This window comes from Brienomyrus brachyistius, chromosome 17 (assembly GCF_023856365.1).
Source record: "Brienomyrus brachyistius isolate T26 chromosome 17, BBRACH_0.4, whole genome shotgun sequence".
NCBI lineage: Eukaryota > Metazoa > Chordata > Actinopteri > Osteoglossiformes > Mormyridae > Brienomyrus > Brienomyrus brachyistius.
The window spans coordinates 15,608,317-15,631,293 of NC_064549.1; the positions used below are offsets into that span (position 1 = coordinate 15,608,317).

General features: G+C 43.7%; 1 protein-coding gene across 5 annotated transcripts in view; it reads right to left on the reverse strand.

Moving 5' to 3' along the window:
* The window catches only part of b3glcta (beta 3-glucosyltransferase a), a 49,395-nt gene that overhangs the window by 25,620 nt on the left and 798 nt on the right, over positions 1–22,977 (reverse strand). The window contains exons 1-3 of one of the 5 annotated variants that reach the window (XM_048980707.1): positions 15,491–21,013; positions 12,540–12,586; positions 7,068–7,107 (exon numbers count right to left, since the gene is read on the reverse strand). The exons of 1 other annotated variant lie outside the window; for it this stretch is intronic. In XM_048980707.1, coding sequence (XP_048836664.1) covers positions 7,068–7,107; positions 12,540–12,586; positions 15,491–15,566 — 163 coding nt within the window. In that variant the 5' untranslated portion in view covers positions 15,567–21,013. Of the gene's footprint in view, positions 1–7,067; positions 7,108–12,539; positions 12,587–14,000; positions 14,852–15,490; positions 21,014–22,977 lie in introns of those variants that run through there. 3 more of the 5 variants (XM_048980706.1, XM_048980705.1, XM_048980708.1) reach the window with 3 other exon arrangements.

Consider the following 22,977-nt stretch of genomic DNA (forward strand, 5'->3'; position numbering starts at 1 on the left):
CTGCTTTCACACTGTTATTATTGCAGTCTCCAAGAACCGATGGATGAATTCCAGGATAACATCTCAACAGTTAACCACATAAAGCAGCGTAACGAAGCATACAGAACTTAGGGGCGATTAGCACTTGCCGTGACATCTCCATGATATGCGACAGATCATCTCACGGCTAGGAACTGAAGGAGGTTTCCAAAAGCACATAGCCATTTGGAATGGTCCGTCACACTGCTCGAGGTAATTAAACCCTCTCATTAAAACCCCATAAGCTCGATTCACTTTCCAGCAGTCGTGGAGTTTTTTGACAGCGAGAGGCAATAAGCGGGAATGCTGAAGTTCAAAACGCTGCAAGAGTGAAAAAATGAGGAAAAAAAACCACGCGAGTTCACTTCTCTCACACCGAGCGTAAACAATCAGCAGCAGGTCCTCCATAGTGAAGCTGCATATTTGCATGTAATTAAAAATAAGCTGAAATTGGAACTAAATGACTATATTTAATAAAATACAATAAAAATGGAACAGTGAGTCAACACACCTCCGCCCCCCCAAGCTGCCTCAGGCCCCCATGTCACCCCAAATGAGGAGGAGAAAGCGGAATTTGCAGGCAGACGGGCGTGCCGGGGAGGCCCAGTGACCGTCCCCAGTTATGCATGCAATCCGCACCCAGTGCTGGAAGGAAGTCGCATTAAAAGCAAGACCACCAGCCAGCCCCCCCCCCCCCCCCCCCCAAATTAATTGGCTCCCATTAATCAGACAGCAAAAGGTGTTGGTGGCAATGAGGTATTGTCCAGTGTGGGGCGCCCCCTTGCTCGTCCCCTCGATGATGGTCTTGCCAGAGTTCTGCAGCCAGTTCCCCCCTGCCCCCCAGTCTTGGAGCAAGCAATCGATAAATCAATTGGGGAACACAGCAGCGATTAGGGATGGTACGTTCACGGCCAGATACGCCCCGGGCATTTCTCAATGACAAACAGAAGAGGATTTCATCGCACTTCCTGCGAGGACCCTTGGCCACGAATTTAAATCACAGCAGATTTATTATTTTTTTTGAGAGAGAGAGAGAGAGAGAGAGAGAGAGAGAGAGAGAGAGAGAGAGAGAGAGAGAGAGAGAGAGAGACAGAGACAATGAGCCCCCTGATGCTGGACACTCTGGTTGGAGGATGATTTATTGTGTCAGAATGCCCACTGGTTATATAGCTGGTGTGTCCGTCATGTTAGCTTATCAATATGTCCTGGACACTGCATTCCACAGGGGCTGGACTCTAGTCTAGAAATCCTTATACTGAGGTAAAAGGAAATACTGGTCCCAGCTCACTACAGGTCTTACCAAATGAACTCCTTCCACATCCAGCCACTTAGTCTTGCTCCACTAAGCAATTACCTACCGGTATCTATATTAAGGCATTTTAATGAAATCATGGACTAACCTATCAGTTTCAAAATCAATACATTATAAAATCAATTGATGCATATCAACAGTGGCATCTAAGATCTGTGTACACAATTCATCTAAGCGCCTTTGAAAGAGAGCCAAACACTCGTACAGGCAATAATCAAAGCAGCTGTCACTCACAGCATGAGCCTTTGTTATATTAAACATGGGGTCACACCTGCCAACAAAACCACAAATTAATCTGTGATACGTCTCTCCAGGGGGAGCTGGGAGAAAAACAGAGTCGCAGAGGCGTAGTGGCTGCTGTATCAATGGCATTTTTTTCCCTTAAAATCTATAATTTCACAGGTGTACATGGGTGGCTTCCTATAGTGTTATTAAAGCCAGAATGCCACAGGACAAAAACAGACAACCTGGCAGGTAGGTATGCTGCCGAAGCTCGCTCACCACAAGGGAAGCAGGAGAATCAAATCTGCCACACACACCGCCCACGTCACTCTTAAGGACGTCCGCCTGACCAAAACATCACTAACAGCTGCTCTCCCTGCTTTACATCTCGAACTGATCTCGTTCTAATTGCCGCATTATTCATTTACCCAGCAGATGTTTTGATCATAAGCAATTTTATGCAGGTTACAATTTCACGCTCCAGTCTACATGAGAAGTGTCTCCATGGTAAGATATTTACCAGAGCGACCGAGGTTAAATACCTCATGTGATAAAATAATTGCAGACACCAACAATCAGCACCGGAAGATGCAGGCCGCAGTGAATAAAGAAGAGAGATACCAGAACCCAAGATTTTTTCTTGCTTGGTTTTTTGCATTTTGAATATATATTAAAAAATGTCCTTGGAGAAATTTCATTAGTTTATAGTGATATCACTTTCAGTTTTGAAAAAGCTGTCCTATAGCCCTGAATGCACAATGGGCTGTCACTGCACTGGGTCTGATAACCTTGCAGGCATTGTCAGCATCCTCTGAAATACTTTCGCTAAAAAAATCCATATGCAAGTGAAGGGCAGATGCATAGTGAGCCGATACGATGCCTGAATGCAGTCTTGCCATCCAGAAACTCGCATGCTTTTACTCCGAAAGGGTCACGCATACTCCATAGAGACAGAGTAGCTCTTATGATGTAAATATAGAATATTAGTCCAAACAGCACAGCAATGTCACAACCCTTGCTAGACCTTAGTAAGAAAACACTCCACACCATCCAACCTGGCTAAGTTCTGCGGCTCTTACTTGGTACCCACACCCACTACTAGTGGCGATTTAACACTGCAAGGGATGGGACTCTGGGCTATGAGTCTGCTCACATGAACGACACCTTCACAGGGGCAGCGGAGGGCTTTGTGGTGAGCAATCGGCCAAGGCTGAGGGAGGATGTCAACAAGCCATTTCCATAAGCAAGCCGATCCAGCACTGCCGTCCTAAATGCTGACCATCTCGGGACAAATCTGGCCATACTCCACTGAGCCACGGCAATATGAACTCAGTACATGAAACCATCTAAAATGGACTTGACGGTACCAGAGTAGCCGTTACCCCTCATGTCAATGCGAGGTAGCATCTTCCCGGAGCTTACATGCACGCAAGGCTGTGAGTCATGCCCGCATGAATCGATACCACCATCCGCCAATGAGCTGTGCAGCCCTCGGGGAGATTCCATCGCAAAAGCGGATTAGACGCGCTCCGGTGCGATTGGTATTCACGGTGCGCTGCCCGCGGTACAGCGAGCCGGCATGCCACAGCTGCGGTTCAACTCCCCAGGCCAAACATACCCTCATATTAATAAACCCGTCTAATTGCACGGGCGACTGGTCCGTGCTTCTGTGAGCTCTGCGTTTCCTGTGAGCTCTGCGAACTTCGGAGCTGGAAGCTGGAAAGGTCAGTGCGGATGCTTCCCAACCTCTACAGGAAGCATGTGGAGAAGATCTCTACTCCCTCCGGAGAAATTCAAACCCACCCAGAGTCTCCTTTAGAGCGGCATGTGCCGATCCCTCAGGTCACCGCAGTCCCAGAAGATAACGGCAGTAACAGGTAATAAATAGCAGAAGAGAGGTGACTCCCCTCCCAACCCCATCAATAATTCAAGACCTGGAGCCAATTAAGCTTTAAAAACAGACTCAAATGCTCAATCCGGTCGATACACTTTAAACGTTATGCTGCCCTTTAGCGAGACTTAGGTAAATATCGCTCGCAGAAAATCAGAGAGGTCTAAGCTCTGGAAGACATGTGTGAAGAACTTAGGGGTTGAGAAAGCAGGATGGCCTGGATTCAAGAAGCATGTCGGCGTTCCTGGGCTGAAAGGGTGAACGGAAGGTCAGCAGAGTCACTGGACGCGAAGCAGGGGAGCAGAGGCGGGGACGGACGCAGGGCAGTCCGCTGAAGGGAGCCCGCACAGAGCCTCAATGAAGATGCACGGTACATCGCGATACACCTCCCAACCCTACCGGAGCGAGCAGCCGCCGTCTGTTGGCCTTCAGTACGGCTTCTGTCAGCACGTTCCCGGAGGTTCCTTCGTGGCCTTTCTAATAGGTTGGCCCACAGCCAGATCACGAATCTAGGACAGCAGTGCACCTTTGTTCTCCATCGTACTCCAAATCAGAATGAGCTTCTAAGGACCTCACGCTCTCGGCCCATAAATTGGTCTCGCCGCTCATTCACTAGACTTTTTTTCTGTGACAGAGGACAGTCACAAGGGCAGGAAAGATGTGCAAAAGTGTAAGGTTACCCAAACAATAAAGGGATTCACTCTATTCAACATCGGAAACTAAAATGAGCTCAAGGCTCAAAGCCACAGATAAAACAGATACCTTTCTGGGAGTTATGGATGGATGGATGAATGATGCAAAATCCCGGGAAACCCTGCCTAAAAGCTTTCTACCCAGTCCTGAATCCTCCCAGTGAAGCCTTTCCGCTAATAAAGGAATTAGCCCAATCACCACCATCTGGGTTTCATTTAATTGGACTATCTGTAGCCATTGGAGGGAGGTGGGGGTGGCTGCTGATTATAAGCTGCCATGGCAACACAAAACACCATCAGAACTTCTTGTGGTTGCTGTGCTTGTTCCTGGCACTAGCAGCACATTCCACTTGTCACAGTGTGTGTCTCTTACAACAGACGTCTTTAGTGGCCCCACCTTTCATAAGAGGCGCACATCAGTCAGGCAGCATCATTCTGCTGCAAAAATGTTTCATGCTATTGCAGAACCGAAAGAGGACATTGTTGCCAGTTATTCAAGAATGCATCATTAAGGTAATGGGACACATCACTGTCAATACAGATCTATATTCACTCACAATACCTCCCTAATGGGGAGGCTTTCTGCCACAGCGAGAGACTGACCACAAAGACCAGCATTCCATGCCTTTTATAAAACACTTACATTACAAATAAAGAAGCTTTGAAAATTATCACCCTTGTTTTGTCGAGCCACCACTAGCCACTGGAAACCGACACCGCAGTGGCATAACGTTGATGTGTAATTAAAAATGATTAAAACAAAAACCTGTCCACCAGCATTAAAACGAAATTCACAAGGATGCAAACAAATACTGAAGCAGGGACTCCTCACAATAACACGCCTTTCCCCCGCAGGTACTGAGAAGATAAAAAATAAGAAGTGCCTTGGTTGTAGGCAGTTTGTTTGCCTATACATTAATTTCCTAATAGCACCCCCCCCCCTCCGGTGTTTTCCAAACAGATGCTCCGCATACATTAGCTTCACGAGGCTGGAAGGCAGTCTGACAGATAGCATCTCCTCCACACGACCCCAGAGCGTGTCCTTGCTTTTGCATTCCAAGTTGAACTGTTGGTATCTCGCCTTACACACCCAGGGCTTCATGGGATTGGCTCCAGACTACCAGAATCCCCCTTCAAGGCATTATACCCATAATACAACAGCTCCGAGTTGGTTTAGAAAATAGGAAATGTACATTTCATAAAATATTTAAAATCTCTGTGCCCCACAGGAGTAAGGGGTGAGTTTTGCCTTAACGTACGCATCATACAACAGATTTAAGAAAAATACTGTATATTGTTGCTTTTCTTCTAAATATTATAACACCTGCTCACTTTTTTACCCACCTGACAATTTAATTTACACTTCAAAACATAACTGGCAAGCCTTAACTTTCACTAAAGCCCTCCCCCGCCCCCCACCACCCATAGAAATCTTCAAGCTTTGTTGGAATCGGAGCTACATTTCCAAAAGGTTTTGCCTGCGAGAAAAGCAGAACTCCGGCTACTTGCTCCCACAATGTATACAGGAGCACTGTGGCCCAGTTAGGATTTTTCAATAGACCAAACATCTGAGTCTCTGGGCTTCTCTGCAGGGACAGTCGCAGGCAGGACTAGCGTGCGCTGAAGCACGATGCTCCTTCAGCTTTTGTTTCTGTGGCAACCCAGCTGAGAGGATAACGGCGAAGCTTACAAGCTTAGGCGACAACTCTTCCGTGGTTAGCGGCCCACGCCCAGGCGTGAGGTGGCGTCAGCCCACACTTCCTCCCTCCCTCTCTGGCTAACTGCGATTGTGAATGGTTGCTTCGTTGGCAGGGAACCATAACGATGAAATCTACTCTTGAGCAGAGGGGCTGAAACTAGATCCAGATAACCCAGAGTAAATTGATTTTGTCGTATGCTGATGAACAGAAAATAGATTTCATCCTTATCCTTCTTGGAACATTTTACTCTGAAGAGGTACAGCCACAGTGGGGCTCAGGTTCACCAGGTCGCTTTCAAACTAATATTTTCTCCCATATTTTCTACGGGGTTTTAGGTCTCCAATGGTGTTTGACATGAAGGCATTTCGGTTACAATACAAAAGGACAATTTTCCATCCAGAAAGAACATTTCAAAAGAACTTGAGTCGGTGTGCAAGATGACTTATTCAAAGCATTTTTAAGCTGGCTGTTCTTCTCTCGCCGACTGAGGTCACAGCCCCGTTGATGGAGCCGGTGGAGCGTGGCGGGGCGAGCGGTAAAGTGGCGCGATCCTTGCGCGAACAGACGTCATGCTGGATCGCACTCGTTCGGAACTGCAGCACCAAAGGCATCCGTGTCTACAGAAGTAACAAGACCGCAGCGAGCGACGGGACGGCGTGTGTGACAGGAGAGTGCCTGGGGAATAAACCAGGGGGGCTGAAGCGGGACCACATGCACCAATGCATGCAGATGGCTGGGTGCCCCTGCTGGAAGGCGTGTGCCAATGCAAGCGCATGGCCGAGGGCCTCATCACAACAAACACAGGCCTCACAGACTCACTCACGAGCCTAAACACATGAAGCCTGAATGTTTAAGCAACACAAAATGGCAAATGCGACTCTTACACCGGTCTCATGAAACACTTTTCTCAAGGTAATAAAATGACATAGAGCTCCCATAACGGACAGTTATGTTTGCGGGATGTTTGTTCTTACGCAGACAAGCTATAAGAACACAAACTCATAGCTATGCCAGCAAAATCACCATGGGGGAGAAATAAGTCATTACAACCCTGCAAAATTTCTTCAAAACTCAATTAGTTTTAATAAAGATAACGGCAGCTCATTAAATTTATGCACTTGATCGCCAGTTAAATTATACTCCTGGCTATGGAGAACACTTGGAGAATATGCGGTGGGATGAACAAACAGAACACAAGCAGAGAGATGAATGATGTATGTACACAGACTCACGGATTCGCCTCTCCTGGGAGCCTCGATCTGCGTCCTGGATCTGAAAAAGGAAGGAGATGTTACAAGTATAAAACTGTACTCTACACAGATTCCCCAGACTTTCTGTATGTCAAAACTGACGTACACAGAGGCTGCAGGAGGGGAAATAAATATTTTATGGAAATACTTGACAATTTCTGAAGACCGCATCAGAACCATTCATTTAATGAGTTTGAGAAAATGCACGTCAAGCATCTCAGAGAGCTACAAAAATGTCCCCAGTCACAAGAACCCCTCGACCCCACTCAGTGCTAACTCTACTGCACAATTCGGCATGGGATTGACAAAGACAGCAATAGTTTTAACAGAGAAGCCATCAAACTGTTGCTAGACAGTAAAGCAAATGATTTGTTTTTTTTTTTTTTTTTAGAACAGTCATCCTGAAGCTTAAACGAGGAAAATAGCTTAAAAGGTGCCCCCTCGGTAAAGCACTTGTCATTCTGTAAGAAGATTTCCACTGAGCAGTTTAATTCACTCCATTAATTCATAATTCATTAAAATCGCACATCATCACAAAATGACAATCACTGTGGGCACAGGCAGTTTGATGAGCCATGTCATACTAGCATACTTTGGGCAAGAGGGGAAAAAATGACTGCTGGTCAATGTAATTCAACAAGGATGGAAAATTAGATGCAAGATCTGGAGAGCAGACATTTCCATTGGACAACATGCACGAATAACGACCCATGAGGTCAGACAGCGTTCCACCTGTTCGCCTGTTTGTGTGCCTGTCATTGTTCATCTGAGTTCTGAGTGGAACGGCTTCCTCAGGTTGGTATAAGGGACAGGCTGAAGAGACCTCAGGGAGGTGGGGAGCACAGGCAGTCAGTTTAAGCTCCACAGATATACCGCAATAACAAACCGTGCTGCATGTTGCGATTACACACCCAGCTTCAGTTGTAAACACCTGACCCCTAGAGTAAAGTCAGAAGCACAGAGGCGGCTCAGGCTTGAAGCACACTAACTGAGTCACGCATTTCCACCAAGGTGACAAGCTGCCTCGGGGGCCCAGTGGCACAGCAGGACCCTTTAATCCCCCCAATTTCCACACGTTTAAAATTCATAAATGTATTGCTGAGAGAAGCAATTTTGACTACACCGGCACGTTTACTGGGCCATGCTGACAGCAACAGTTCACTCAGACTTCAACGCCAAATAAAAAGGACATTGACACTCACTTAATCTGCACCAGTCAAACAATTGTACAGTATATATCAGCTGCATTGTACATCAACATTGTCTTAACAACTGCGTATGAATCTATTGTGTGTATGACAGACATTGACACCAAGACATAAAATTCCCTGCGTGTGAACGTGTCTATGCATGAACATGCATCATAAGTCTGATTCTGATTTCTGCATCTTACTGCGACAAGAGAGAGATTTAAATCAATGTGGGGGTAACGAATCAATGTTGGAGTAACCCAAAACTTTTTCCAGTCAATGAACACAAGCATTGATTACATTGCTTTGGCACTCTAAATGCTGCTTAAATTATAGTGTGTATGGATTATATGCAAATGAGTAAATGGCTGATTTTGTCACCCGCAGTTGACACCAGAGACAATGGATGAGAATGGGGACCCATTAAGACACTGGGTAAGGTGCAGTGTCAGCATGCATGTTTCCTACTAAGGCCATTGATTGTGTCCCCAGTGAGACATTGTGCGCTGCTACACGCTTCGAGCTGGGATAAAAAGGGTGAGGGATGCATCACTCTAGAGCCACATCGAGGTGATGTGGAGTGGTCCATCTCTAAACGCGAACCAGGAACGATGCTGCACAGAAAATCTAAATACCACCTGCAGAGAATGCATCCACACAGACTGATCTGCAAGCATGGCACGTAGGGGCCAAAAAAGAAACACTTACAGGGAAATTAGCTAAAATTTTATGCTTAAATGCAGGTCAAAAACAAGTCATTACCCCCAATTAACTGGATAATAATTACATGCCTTTCCAGTCACTAAATAAGCATCCAGCTAAAAAAAAAAAAAATAATAATTTTTATCCATCCATCCAACTTTCCAAGAGCAGTGATGGTGACCAGTTGAATGGGCCTGCCCAGACTGTCCATCTTCCCCAGCTAAGAACTGGTGGTCCTCCCAGGGGTTTCCAGGGAATTCACAAGCCAAGTGAGAGACAAAATCCCTCCGGAGTGTCCTGGATCTGCCAAAAAACAGCAGGCTGTTCCCGGCTGCTAATAAGAACGATGTTAATACTAAACAGCTGCTGGGCAGCGCGGTGATCTGTGGGGTGCTCTGGATTCCTTGAATGGTCCAAACACATACAACTGAGGAGAAATGGTATCTCAGCTCTTACAGCAGAAACTGTAGGGTCCCTTACATAATACAGACACACAGAAAGTTAAGTTCATTGTAGAACAAGTGAATTAACAACAGTTGTGAGAACCAGACAGTGAGAAAGTGGCATTTTTCAAAAAAAATTATGAGTGGTTCAGTGGGGGGGGGGCACCTAAGCATCCACTGGGAGTGGCGGCGAGACGTGGAATAAAGGGCAGCATGGCAGATGATTTCTCTGAACAAACCTCGGCAACTCGTGTCTTTGAAGCCTGGGCGAACACACCACACCAGGCATGAATGCAGATCCGGTGCCTTTTGAAGGTGCCAGCGGGCAGATGAGAGACGGGCAGAGCCCGAATTCATAAACATACGACGCGTCTTACTCTACAATACAACATTCTTCACATCCTCCCATCAAACCCATCTTGGAACAAGTCGTGTAGTTATGCAAACTTCACTGGCCAAAAGCAAAGCCCAAGCAGTCTGTCTATTTATAATTTAAGAGCCAGAGGAGTGTGCGGGACAGCTGTCAGACATCCAGAAAAGCCACACCCACTGAAAGCAGCACATTCCTACATATCTGCCAAATCAAGGACCTTCCGCCCATTCCCAGCAGTCTCTGTAATTAATGAGTACAATTGGAGAAGTGAAGCGACACCAACCTATCATAGATATACATTCACACACTAAGGACATATGACCAAATCAGACTGAGGGCACATCTATCGACTGAGGGAGGACTCCTACGCCAGTGGGCAGTAGACCCTACCCACACAGCAGTGGGCCGCAGCAGAAATTGAGTACAGCGATGGTAAGCCACCACACTGTCCTCCAACAATTTGGCCTTTGCAAAAAAATGAATTAATAAAAACCTAGCTGGAGGCTAATGTAGCTATTTTGGAAGGTACTACACAAACAAGCATCTGGTGATTTTGGAACTTGCTGCTCTGCTTTTGTCGCAAAGCTCAAGGATCTCTCTGAGTTTGCAAATATTCTCAATCTGACTGTCAACTGTGCGTACAGACAAAGCCCAGACCAAGCAGGATGCCAACAGACAGGTGGCTTTAGCTAGCGCCCCATCGTACCTGACAAAAAATAAAACACCAGCTCCAAAGGGCTCCGGCTTTCCCAGAAGGCTGAAACAAACGTGGCAGCGAATAAAACATGAACTTCGCGGACATGAACATGACCAGTCCTCTCTTGCAAGTTTAAAGGATGCCGCAAAGAATGTACAGGTAGATATAGGGAAGATTGCCTAGCGTTTCTTCCTTTGACAAAGGAAGAAAAACACCCTTGTCTGCTCCCTATTCGCTGCTGTTTCAGGCTGGAAGGCTGCAGTTTAGGTGAGAGCCTGTGTGTGTCTTCACACTGCCACTGCTCCCAAACCCAGTTTCCGTCGCCCCCTACTGGGCAGCACTCACTAGCTGCTCTGGGCCTTCAGGGTCTTGTCATGTGAAGCGAGCCTAATATCCCGATCTCCAAATTTACTCTGCTACCACAGGGCCTATGTCTCGGATGCCTGGATGGTGAAATTCCAATCTTATCCAAAAAAAAAAAAAAAAGTAGGGGGGGGGGGGGAGAGAAAGCAGGGTGGTCATAGGTATTTCCCATATACTTTGGTTTTATCAAATATACACAACTGTGCGACATTATTTGATACAGCTGGAATTTCCACTAAGAACTGACCACTCGGCAGGCTCATTTTTATTGAAAATATTCCTAATCCTTATAAAATGGAAATTTCGTCCACTCCCATTATCTTAGCGGGCTTGTAATAGCACGGGGGGGGGGGGTTGATCTGCCGTGGAGGTGCGCCTCTCACATTGCTCAACACAGGGCAGGAGAGGTGGAGGAAGGCAGCTCGAAGCTAGAAAAAAAAAAGACTGAAGGAAAGGTTTTCTGAAAAGCCCGGCTACAGATACTTTGTCCCAATTTCTCTTCTAATGACATTTCATCTCCTGGCCTCCCTGGAGCTATGAGAAAAGCATTTTATGCTGATATCATTACCAGGTAGATTTTAGTCAGAGAAAATATTCAGTTATGCAAGAACCGCCGCATAGCTAAGCACAGCCTCTACTACCTATAGCACCAACATACAGCAGCCACACGGGACCTTTGTGTTTTACCATCTTTGCCCTGCGTTACTGTGGGCTCTCAGTTTTGCAGCCATGCCAAGCACAAGACACAGCAGCTCGTTAGAGGTAATTAACCTCAAAGCAAAAGAAAAGGCATTTCGGCATTAAAAGTGGCTTCCCATTGGCAGAAGCAGTGCCCAGTTCCCCTGTGGATGCATTCTCTCTCTGCCAGTGGGACAAGCAGCATTTTCTCACTACATTCTGGCCAAACAGGTCATGCAGCCTTTTCTCCGTTTCCTGCCAACTGATTTGAAAAGCACCAGGTCTGACTAGAGCGCCTATGAAGGTTCCCTCATTTACGTGGGCCTGTTTGCGGTCAGCAGCTGGAAGTGAATCACGGCGTACAGATTTACGAACGGGAAGGAGAGCTCCCCCGAAGGACACCGGCTAAGCTGCTGCTTTTAGAAAACCATTAATGTGGCAGAACAACTGCAGAAGCACTCTTCACACGTCTGGGTTGCCAGAGGGCTCGGCTTGCAAAGGTTGGGAAGGTCGAGCATTAATCTCATACTACGGAGGCTGATGAAAATGCTTCTCGGGCCTGGGAACACGAGTGGGGGGGGGGGAGAGAAGAGGTTCTGTCGAGGCCGAGCACTTTGAAGTGAAAACATTATGCTTCAGTGCATCAGACACGACTAAAATGCGTTTTTTTCCCCCTTGCATCACCTGAAAATAAAGAAGCATATAACTGTGAAAATCCCTTACACTTTTCTACCAGTTTGCTAATAGCCAATGAGAAAAATACATTGAAAGTTAACAGTGACAGTATTCGCAGAAGATCTGATTATATTTTAACAGGCAGAGACCAACAAAACCACAAACGGCGACAACCACGGTCAAGGTAGTGAGCTACAGAATCCCTCTAATCTGCACACAAGCTGTAATTCACATTGCTGAGGAGATTCATCTCAAATCATGGGAGCAAGCAAATATCAGCTTTCTGTCTCTCTGGTAACATGCTTAGAGATAAGCACTGAAGGAGTTTCTCACCTGAGAGCTGTCTTCCTGCAGGGCTGCGGTGCTGAAGCTGAAAGGCACTGCAAGAGAATCAGACACAGTAAGAGAGTGGAATCAGTGCCGGGCTCAATCAAGGGACCTGAAAATTCATTAATTACAATAAAAGGAACTGATAGTTAACCTCTAAATAAGCGAACCCGGGGGAAGAGAGCATTTCCGTAATGTCTCTAAATTAGCTGCAGAAAGTGCCCCACAGTATGGGCTTGGTACCTATATTTATGATTATTAAGCAGATGCTTTTATCCAATGCAGGGTGAGCCAGGCCCTGGAGCCATTGCGGGGGGCCTGGAGCCATTGGGGGGGTCTGCTCAAGGGCCCAATGGAGAAATACCTGCACGAAGCACAGGATCTGCACGAGCAACCTGTTTAGTAGCACACTACCCTACTGAGCCACACACCGTATGTAACTTGTCATGGACATATATTAAAATACAATCAGGATTTAATGAAGAATTACAATTTCTATCTACAACTCAGCACCGGAATGTCAACAGCCACGCAGCAGTCCGACAGCAGAGAAAGTGCCCTTGATGCGGATTAATGACAGTGCAGCTGTAATAAAACACCAGGGGCGAGGAGCTGTCTCAGATCTCCATGGGGCAGCTCCTCGACTGTTCCGAGCTAAATGAAATGTCACTGGCTGCCGTCGACGTTAAACTGCAAGCGGCGGAGTTCTGAAATCCCGACCTGCTCCTCTTTTCAATCAGAGGCCTGAGACTGAATCTGGAGGACTGCCACAACCACCCAGCCACCCACCCCCCAAACCCAAAACAGTTTGCAATTACGGCATGGTGAGACCCAGTCTGATTCAGCTGGCATTGATTTCCGGGGACATGCGAGGGGGAGGTGGGGCCCCCTTGGGGAAATTCGGAGTCGATAAGCTGCAACCCAGCTGTGACTTCACTCAAATCAAGGGCTGCGGATTGTTTTCTTATTGACGCTCACTCTGCAACTGCAAAGCAACAAGGCCAAACAATGGGGCTGACAGGATTCCGCATTTTCTTTTCACTAAACGGCCACCCACCGCTACTGTACTGTATATTTACTACTTACATATTTTTTAATTCCTGTAAACTCCTTTACAGGTTAGCTTGAGTTGATATGCAGGAGTCTCTGGGTCAAGACGTCAGATTTACAGACACCTCTTACTTTAGAACATACTGCCATAAAGCCCATAGTATTAAAAATGAGAGTTCAATACAGTGGTTTATAATAAGGAACACACACACACACACCACTTTATGATGCTCATGAAAACACTGCACAGCTTCAGCAGTTCGTCGGCTTTAGGTACAGTACAGCAGAGGGTCGTTTTATACTTTTATTATTGTATTATGAGGTTTTTATGCATGGAAAAGTAAAATATACACTGTATGCCACAACAAACAGACTAACCGATGCTAAAGAAGAACATGTGTACCTGTTCCAACTTACCTAAAGACAGAATTAGTAAACGGACCTCATTCATAGCCAGTACGATACAGTACAGTGTATGTGAGCACTTTGTAGTCATCCCATGTAGTGCAGAGTTCCTTCCACAGTCCAAAGATCCATGCATCTATAAACTGCCCATAGTGTGCAGGTATGTTTCCTGCAGCGGACTGGCATCCCATCCATTGGCCGCTCTGCGAGTCTGAGCAGGATAAGATGTAATTATACAGATAGCGGCACCTCAATGTCAAAAAGTGACAAAAGAATTTGGACTGATGTAGACACAGAAACAAACTCTTTCCACCCATTAAACTGAATTTAAAAGTACAGCTTTACATAGATCGCCCTCATCGTGAGCCCATTTTATCTTGATCTTGGCCATAAATCTCGAAATGTTATAAAAGATATTATCTGAATCAATATGCAAATATACTTCTTTCTCCTCACAAAGCGGAAATTAATTTTTCTGTGCTGCCCTCTTGAAGTGAATCTCCCAGCTGCCCTGGCGGTATAATGCTATTGGACAGCTTCGGAAGGCGCAGAGGCTGCTGGAAAGAGATATTGAGCAAGCGGGCCCTTTAAAAATGAACATGAAAGACACCGGGAAGATCGTGATCGCCCATCTGTTTGTTGGTAGGCCTCTCACACTCAGATGGATTACAGCTCAACCACGTTGGGTTACAGGTCCCATCTGGATGTATGTGCCGTCCTGTGCCTGCATATCAGAGTTCGTCTTGAGTGGGTAGGTCTTCGTCTGGGAGCACTCCCAATCAGGGTCGTAGTCAGATACGAGGTCATCAAACCTCTGTAGTATTTTTTAAGAGCTAAAAATAAACTTTGAAGCTAAACATTCACCTGAATAAAAAAAATAATAATCAGCAGCTGAAAATGTCAAGAGTTGAGAATGCCAAGTGCATTCTTAATTCAGTCTGAATGTGTTAATAGTGTCTGTGTGTGTGTGTGAGAGAGTGAGAGAGTGAGTGAGTGAGAGAGAGTGAGTGTGAGAGTGAGAGAGAGAGAGAGAGTGAGTGAGTGAGTGAGTGAGTGAGTGAGTGAGTGAGTGAGTGAGAGAGTGAGAGAGTGAGAGAGTGAGAGAGTGAGAGAGTGAGAGAGAGAGAGAGAGAGAGAGAGAGAGAGAGAGAGAGAGAGAGCATTCAGTATCAGCGTGATAGAGGATACGCGACTCAGGAACCACATGATCACACTTCACTGAAAGCAGTTCAAATACACAGAGTTGTGTGATCACACAGTTTTGTAAGGGAGCTTATCATTCGGTAGGACAAAGCAATGATCATCTGTAAAAAACATTACAAAACTGCGACCTGCTACAGCGTCTACAGCAAAGAATTATATGAAACGTTAAATATAAGCCGAGGCTCAGCTACTCCAGCCATGTTAAAGGTTGGGTTCCTTTCATGTTATGCTTAATGGGCTAGTTTAGGCTAACCAACGTTTCACACAATGCCATTAATAAAAAACAACAAACCACTTACAGTATGTCTTGCGATGGGTCTTGGGATGGATGAGTCTTGATCTCAAAAAAGATGGTCTTGAACACGTCACTGACATAAATAGATTTTTTTTTTTTTTTTTAAAAAAAAAACTACTTTCAGAATATTCAGAACATAAGGGAGTTCACACCCTGTATAGCAATCACTTGACCTCCTTATAATATTCAGAACAACAAAGAACATGCCACTGGGAAAACAAACGACCCAGAAGATTAAACAGTCTGGAGGAATATCCTTTGGTATGTTACCAGAAGTTGTCGCTGACTGGGCAGCACCTAAAAGCAATAATAGCATCTACAACAAACTTCAGTAAAAACACAGATCAGAACAAACATAGAAATCTACAGTACAATCCTCCCTGGGGGCTGGGAGAAAGTACAGATTTAAACCTGGAAGTTGTGAAGTATCTATGTCTATCTATTGAACAACCATACAAACAGGTACATTGATGAAACTCAACTTCATACACTGTAACGGCAGTTCATTTGGAAGCACAGTCAGGGACTGATTTGCTAACTCATATGGATCTGCTTCCATTTGGGTTGATATTTGTACCCTTTTAAGTACAGATTCCACAATGTTTAATAAAGGAAAACCATAATAAACTGCTAAATAAGTCAAAGTAAATTTTAATGGCAGCAAGAAGTATGGTAGTTAGGATGTGAGCTGGAGCTTAGCAGTTTATGCCCTAGAAATGGATCTTCCGTGGATTAAACCTAAAAGTCCAACTGGCCAAACTGGCAAAAAGGTGAAACTTCAGAGCAGCTGTGGAACAAAAACAACTGGTACAGGCACACAGAGGTTCGGAAAGAGCCCAAAAACTAAATGTCTAAAACCTATGAACTACATAACCTCAACAGAAAAGCAGCAATGATGTTCCTCTATCGGACAGCCATAAAATCTTTATACCCACTCCTTTAGGGGGAGCACTGACAACAATGTCTTCGGTCTTCCAAATTTACATGCCATTATTGGAGAGTACCAACAATGACAGACATGATAAATTGCTTCTCTAATAACCAACTGCTAATTACGGAAAGAGAATAGATCTAACCCATCAATTTAAGGTTCATGGATTCTACATTAGTCAAAACATGTTGTTTGGTTGGATATTAATATCGTTAGATTTCATCAAGTTCATACTGACTCAAGGAGAGCATACAAAAAAGAGGACATTCAGAAGAAATGCCATGTTCTGCTTCAATCTTCAGGCATCCCAGTAATATGGTTATGATGACGGAATCTATTCATCGCTTTTCTGGAAGGGATGGGCTAATCCACTTTTTTTCAGTTCCGATCCATTCCAATACAAGTGCCGATACTGATACAACAGCTCTTTTTGCTTTAAAATTGTACACTCGCACACATACACGCACACAGTACTGTATATTACTAATATCTTTAAACTAGTAAATACATTTTTTATTTGTATGCTAAAAAATCTTTAACCTAGCATAAACACAAAGTATTGTTCCACCTCATTTGTACATCTTGTTTTAAGCGTTTTTGGGGCTTTTGCCATTCAATTTGAATATTTTCCAATATTCTGTGTATTCAGTATACTGTGCTAGTAGCCCCTTGTGTACCACAAGCTGTACTGAGCGTGCAAAATAGCCCAAGCTAGCAACTCTCAAATCATCCATTGCTTTTTCACATTACTCGCGTTCTCACACAATCACATGCACTTTGTTTAGTGGGATTTTCCACTAAACACTACTTCCACATCACAAAGCTTTGTATTACAAAGATTGAAAATCACTGTGCTACTTCTGGATTGTCACCCTCTGATGTTCTTGAGCTCATCCTGCAAATAGTAGGCACATGACGTCATAGCAAGTGGAAGTCACTGCGCTCAGACCCACTGAGCTTGAATGCTACTAAACACGCATTTAAAATGAGATTGATGCGACTGATTGTAGAAATTGATTTAACAATAAATAGGGCGCTATCTTTTTATAGACTGTCAAAAACAAAGCAAGTATAAGACGCGGTTCGGTCACATATAGCAAGCATTATGGTCTTTTCCAAAGCATCTGCTTGTTAAAAAAAGACGAAGAAGTTAGCCCGATCATTTGTGCTTCAAGTTCAAACATGGTTCAGTCAAAAACCCACTGTTTTCATTGAAGTCCATAGCATTTTTAAAATCTTAAATTACAACTGAAGTTCAACAAAAACTCTAAATGTCCTGCTTTTTTTAAATGTACAACTTTTGCATCCTTGTCTTAATACCTTAGCAATCATCACAAACGTTTAACCATTGCTCATTCCATGCACTTTGAAATGGTGTCTTCACCATTGTTACCACTGTCACCACAGCTACCGCCTACATAATCCGACACCACTGTTCCCCAATAAGATGAAACCTGTCATCTGGAACCCCTTCTAAGTCCAGCCAACATAGATCTCAGCTTCCCTGAAGCACACAAGCATCCAGGTTCTGAAAAATGACCATTAAGAGGCCCACACTGGTATTTATCCTAATTTTGTCTTTTGGAATAATATAAGAAATGTGGCTATAAAATACAATAAAAGGCCAGGTGACATCTTTAAAGATGTACTCTAAATTAATGAGAGTGAGGAGCAGAGACACACACTTTGGCAAAACTTAATGAGTATACCGAAGATACATAAAGCCTGCAAAAGAGGAAATACAGGCACAATCCCAGAACGTGTGGAGGCCATACTGTCAGGACAGATTAAAAATGCAACACAAGGTTCAAGAACTGGCTGTCAAATAGAAAATATCCAAGTTCGTTCTGTATTGTCATCTGTTGCAACATTTGCGATCACTTCAATGCGAAGAAATCCATTCTGCTACTTAATCCCTCAAGACAAAGCAAGCAGGGATGACGGCACATAATTGGGTACTAAAGGTCTGTTTAAATATTAACACTAATATTCTTTAGTCCACATCAAATTCAGGTAGATGGGAAGATCCTTTCTTTACACATTTTGCAGATGGAAATCATTCTGAACATTCGAGATGTGAGAATAACGTTGACAGTGTTAGCAATTAACAGACATCATTAAATCCCATTCATTATGAAAGAACCGTGGAAATTTCCTGCTTTCTGTTCATAAAATGTAGAAATCTTTTAAGAATGGGGACCCTCTTTTGCAAAGCCATAATGATGAGAAAAACTGCACAAATCCAAAGGGAAATGTATTGCTCATAAATACAATACTATAATACACCCTTGTCCAGGTAGTGCCAGAGACAGAATGGGGGGGGGGGTTCCTTAGGGAGTGGCATTGGGCCCTCATATGCCCCCCTCCCCAGACAGAGCCTAGTGTCTAAGGCTTTTGTAGTTCCTATTCCTATATGTAAAAAAATATGTTCATACTACAGGGGGAAAAAAAAAACTCAATGCTCCACCCACGGACAAAATAAAGGCAAAGTCAAAATTTCTAAATTTCTTATATTATCCATAAGATGTGTTATGAAACACTGTCACATAGCTTGACCAGCAAGTTTCCTACAGAAATACATTTAAAGCCAAAAATTACAGCACAATTCCAGAAACAAGATTACAGCATGCAGTACCTAGTAACTCTAAAGCACACCACTAAATTAAGCTGACATTTTCAGTTCAGGAAGCACTTTCAGTAGTAAATGCCATGTTATAAACTCCGGATGAGGCCGACAGTCGTCAGTTGAAGACAGGAAAGCTGCTGTTCCTGGGCTATGGCGGCAGAGCTGCAGAGCACTGTGGGTGGACCTGGATTATCATGGTCTATATGTGGAGCATCTTTGAAAGCACAGCGCAATACCTTTATAGCCAGGCTCCAGCCTCAGAGTCCCAGTACTGACATAGGGTACTGCTAAGAACTTATCTGACACATGCTGACTGCTGAACACCTCTCAAACATTATTCCACACACTTGAAACCAGTGCAGATCCCAGTGCTGTTTAAATAATTGAGGTTCACTTATATGAATTAAAAATAAATCATCTGACAGGCCACTTTAAACATGCACATAAAGATTATGACACTTTTGTAAAAAGACAGAAAAACAAGTCAATGCAGACAAAGCGCTCATTTTGGACCCCACTTGGTGAAAAATGCAAACAAGGATTTTACCAAACAAACATGACTTAATGCTATGAAATTACTGAATTATTTTATCATACTGTACAGAAAGTCTTAAGGAAGTGCACCTTCAGGAATTACACACTTGGACTTAAAAAAAGATAGAGTGAGCATAATATACAGCCTCTGTGGAGATGCTTAGGACCTGCCAAGGCCTGGACTACATTCACGTCGGACTTTTATTTATTCACTGTCACACACACACTACAGCTGAGACTTACACGCGGGCAATCACAGACTCACTTTCCCCAGCCTTTCCTAAGCCAAGTGCACAAATAACAGACAACAATGCACAGCATAATACAATAATGGAGACATCTGAAGAGCAAACAACCTCTGCACTCTAGCCGCCACCAAGCTGCTTATCCATCCAGCAGGAGGAAATCCATGTAAACAAATTTAATGAAAGTGAATGTGGCCACATGAATAATAAATTAGACTTAAGTTTGCATGCAGAAAAAGCATTGCTTCACAATTACCATACGAAACACCCACAGGTTAAGAACAATTCTTTAAAATTCTTTGAGTCGGCCTTCACAGACCACGACAAGTAAGTGGATATACTCAAGGTTGTACAGGCCTCTGTGCTGTATAATTCGTAACTTCAGCAATAAAATGCACACGAAATAGAGTGCAGCGTCCCTCCACCACCTACATTAAATATCTTCTCTTAACTTTCAATATAAACCTTCCAGTGAAACTCAAGCGATACAGGACTCCAGTGCTGGGATGGAATACTGCCTTTACCTTTCTGAGCAGAGGCTGCATTTGAACTGCCACCAGCAGTTGGTGGGAGCACAGAAAGCAATTATGCATGAGCATCATAGAATTTCTGGCGACGCCATAAATGAGGAAACAACAAATTAATTTAACCACAAAAATAATCCTAAGCATTTAATTCCTACCTCATTGACAGGGCAAGGATGAGCAGATCCTTCTCATATCAGAATAGCACCCGCAAAAAATCTATTGAACAAACACGCACATAAAGGACACCACGTGAAATATCGAAAACTTCTTGACACTGCAAACCAAAAACAGCTCTGCAAAGAGTCTGATCTAAATTCATCCCCTTTACAAAATGTGAACACTAAAAATTCCAATAAACAGACTTAGACGGTGTGTGACCCTGTACGAGTGCTCATTGTAATGCTCTGCCCAGTGCCAAGAGAATCACCAAAGCGGTGGACATTACTGCTCTGCTGTTTCATGTGCCAGATAAGATGAGCCGACTTCCCCAGAGGATGGCAGGGCAGTCATTTTAGAACATCTGCAGGCAGACCTTGCAAACAGGCATCCTACAGATTCCATATTTCATGGGCTGTCAATGTCTTAATGGCTCAAAAACACCTTGCCAAAGATTTTTTTCTCCACTGCAGTAAAACTGCTAGTTAATCATGAAAACTCAAACCCCTGTTCATTCTTATTTTCACAGGAACAATTTTTTCCAATTAAAAAAAAAAAAAAAAAAAAAAAAAACAGCAACGTTTTTTGAGGTTATATGCAGAGGAAGTAACAGAAGCAGAACGGGAGAAAAAAATTATTCATTTTCAGTACAAATCCCAGTTCACTGCACAGTTAACAGGTTTCACGGATGCAGCAGTGGACGACAGTGGAACCTGTTACATTAAGATATTCTCCCCAAAAGGCACATCTTTAACACATGCCCATTAAATAACATTTTCATAATTTGTGTCACAATCACTTCTGTCTCAGGGAGCAGATGTCCTCGAAAAAAATGTTCAGATGAAAAGGGGGAGGGAGTGTAATTTCTGAGTAACCCTCCCCAAGACATTTGTGCCAGCAGCCTTATTTTACACATCACTCTCTTTTCTGGAGTGCCTCCCCATTGCAGTTTAAGCCCTACATTTAACTCCAGCTTCTGGCAGAGGACATGCAGCACTCATCCCTGGTATTTATCAATATCAGGGGAGGAAGGACAGACCACTGCAGAGGACACATCCTACCTTTTCATTGAATGTAAAGTAGATCAGATGTGCCCTATTCTTCCGGTTACAAATGAGGCATCAAGAGGGCCCTGACAGGTTAAAATATACAAAATGCAGAGCATAAAGGAAGGGAGGGGGGGTTTTTAGACACCACATTCAGCTATTCAGGTAGTGCAAAATAGGTCAGTGCCAAAAGTAATTAAATACAAAACCCTGCATGGAGACAGCCACAATAATTTTAATTCTCTCTGCATTAAAAAGCTTTGGATCTTGTGTTAGGTTATAAGCAAGATCTGGTCTGTGATAAGGATTTCTAAACATATTCTGCAGGAAGAGCATTCAGTCCTCCAAGGTCTCACTAAAGATCACCATTAAAGATCTTGTCTTATCTCCAGCCTCACGTCTCCATCTACTCTTATGCTTTAGGTTGTTTGGTTAAATATCTGGTCATCATCAATTAGGCCTGATGAAGAATAAACTGGTCTTGGAACAAATGGGCCGCAAAAAACTGTATAATAGTGGTTGTGGGTGATTTTATTCCTTTTTAAAATAAAGGCAGAATTAGCTACCTTTTAAAATTAAAACACGATGAAACCAATGTGCCTTTAAATACAACTCCTGTAATTAAACATCGCTAACACCGGATATAGAGAACCTGATCTGCTTTCCATTCCATCGAAAATTAAGTTTAATATTTCATGACAGTGTAATTGAATTTCAAAAATCGTTACTTCCGTTCAAATTAACGTTAAACTCTAAGAGGAAACTAGCAATGACGGCTCGGTTTAGTATCCGCTTTATCTTGCACAAAAAAGAAAGATTAGGACAGTGTCATAATCCAAAAGGTGGATTAAGGTCAGATTTGTTAAGTGCTTTCGTATCGCAGACAGACAGATCATAATTAAGTGAAAAATAACCAGATCACTGATCTAGATCACATACGCAACCCCAAATGCACTGCAACAGTCGATGTGAAGTAATAAAGCTCTTCATAAAATGACAGTTTAACTGAGATGACAGGTTGCAATGTGATATTTATACTGACCATCGGTCAGCCAGTTAAAAACGGCTAATAAAACGACACTATTTCAATACGTAATTGAGGCCCCGCAAAAAATTACGAAAAAAAATTATACGTTTTTCCCACCAACTTTCTCAGCGCAGGTACATGAATCGTTAGGCAAGTGCATGTATTATGAAACGCTGTAAATTTAAAGTTAGCGATATTCTGACTTGAATCTGCCTTAGATATTTCAAACCCCCGTTATTTTGCATCTTGGTCAAAATGTCAATACAAATATAACATCCCATACTAACAGCTTAATATTAAGTTGCAACTTCTTTCTCAAAGAACATAATCCTTAAAAACAAAACGGATCTAACACTTCACATCGAATACATTTCAATATAACCCACAATCTTGCCCAAG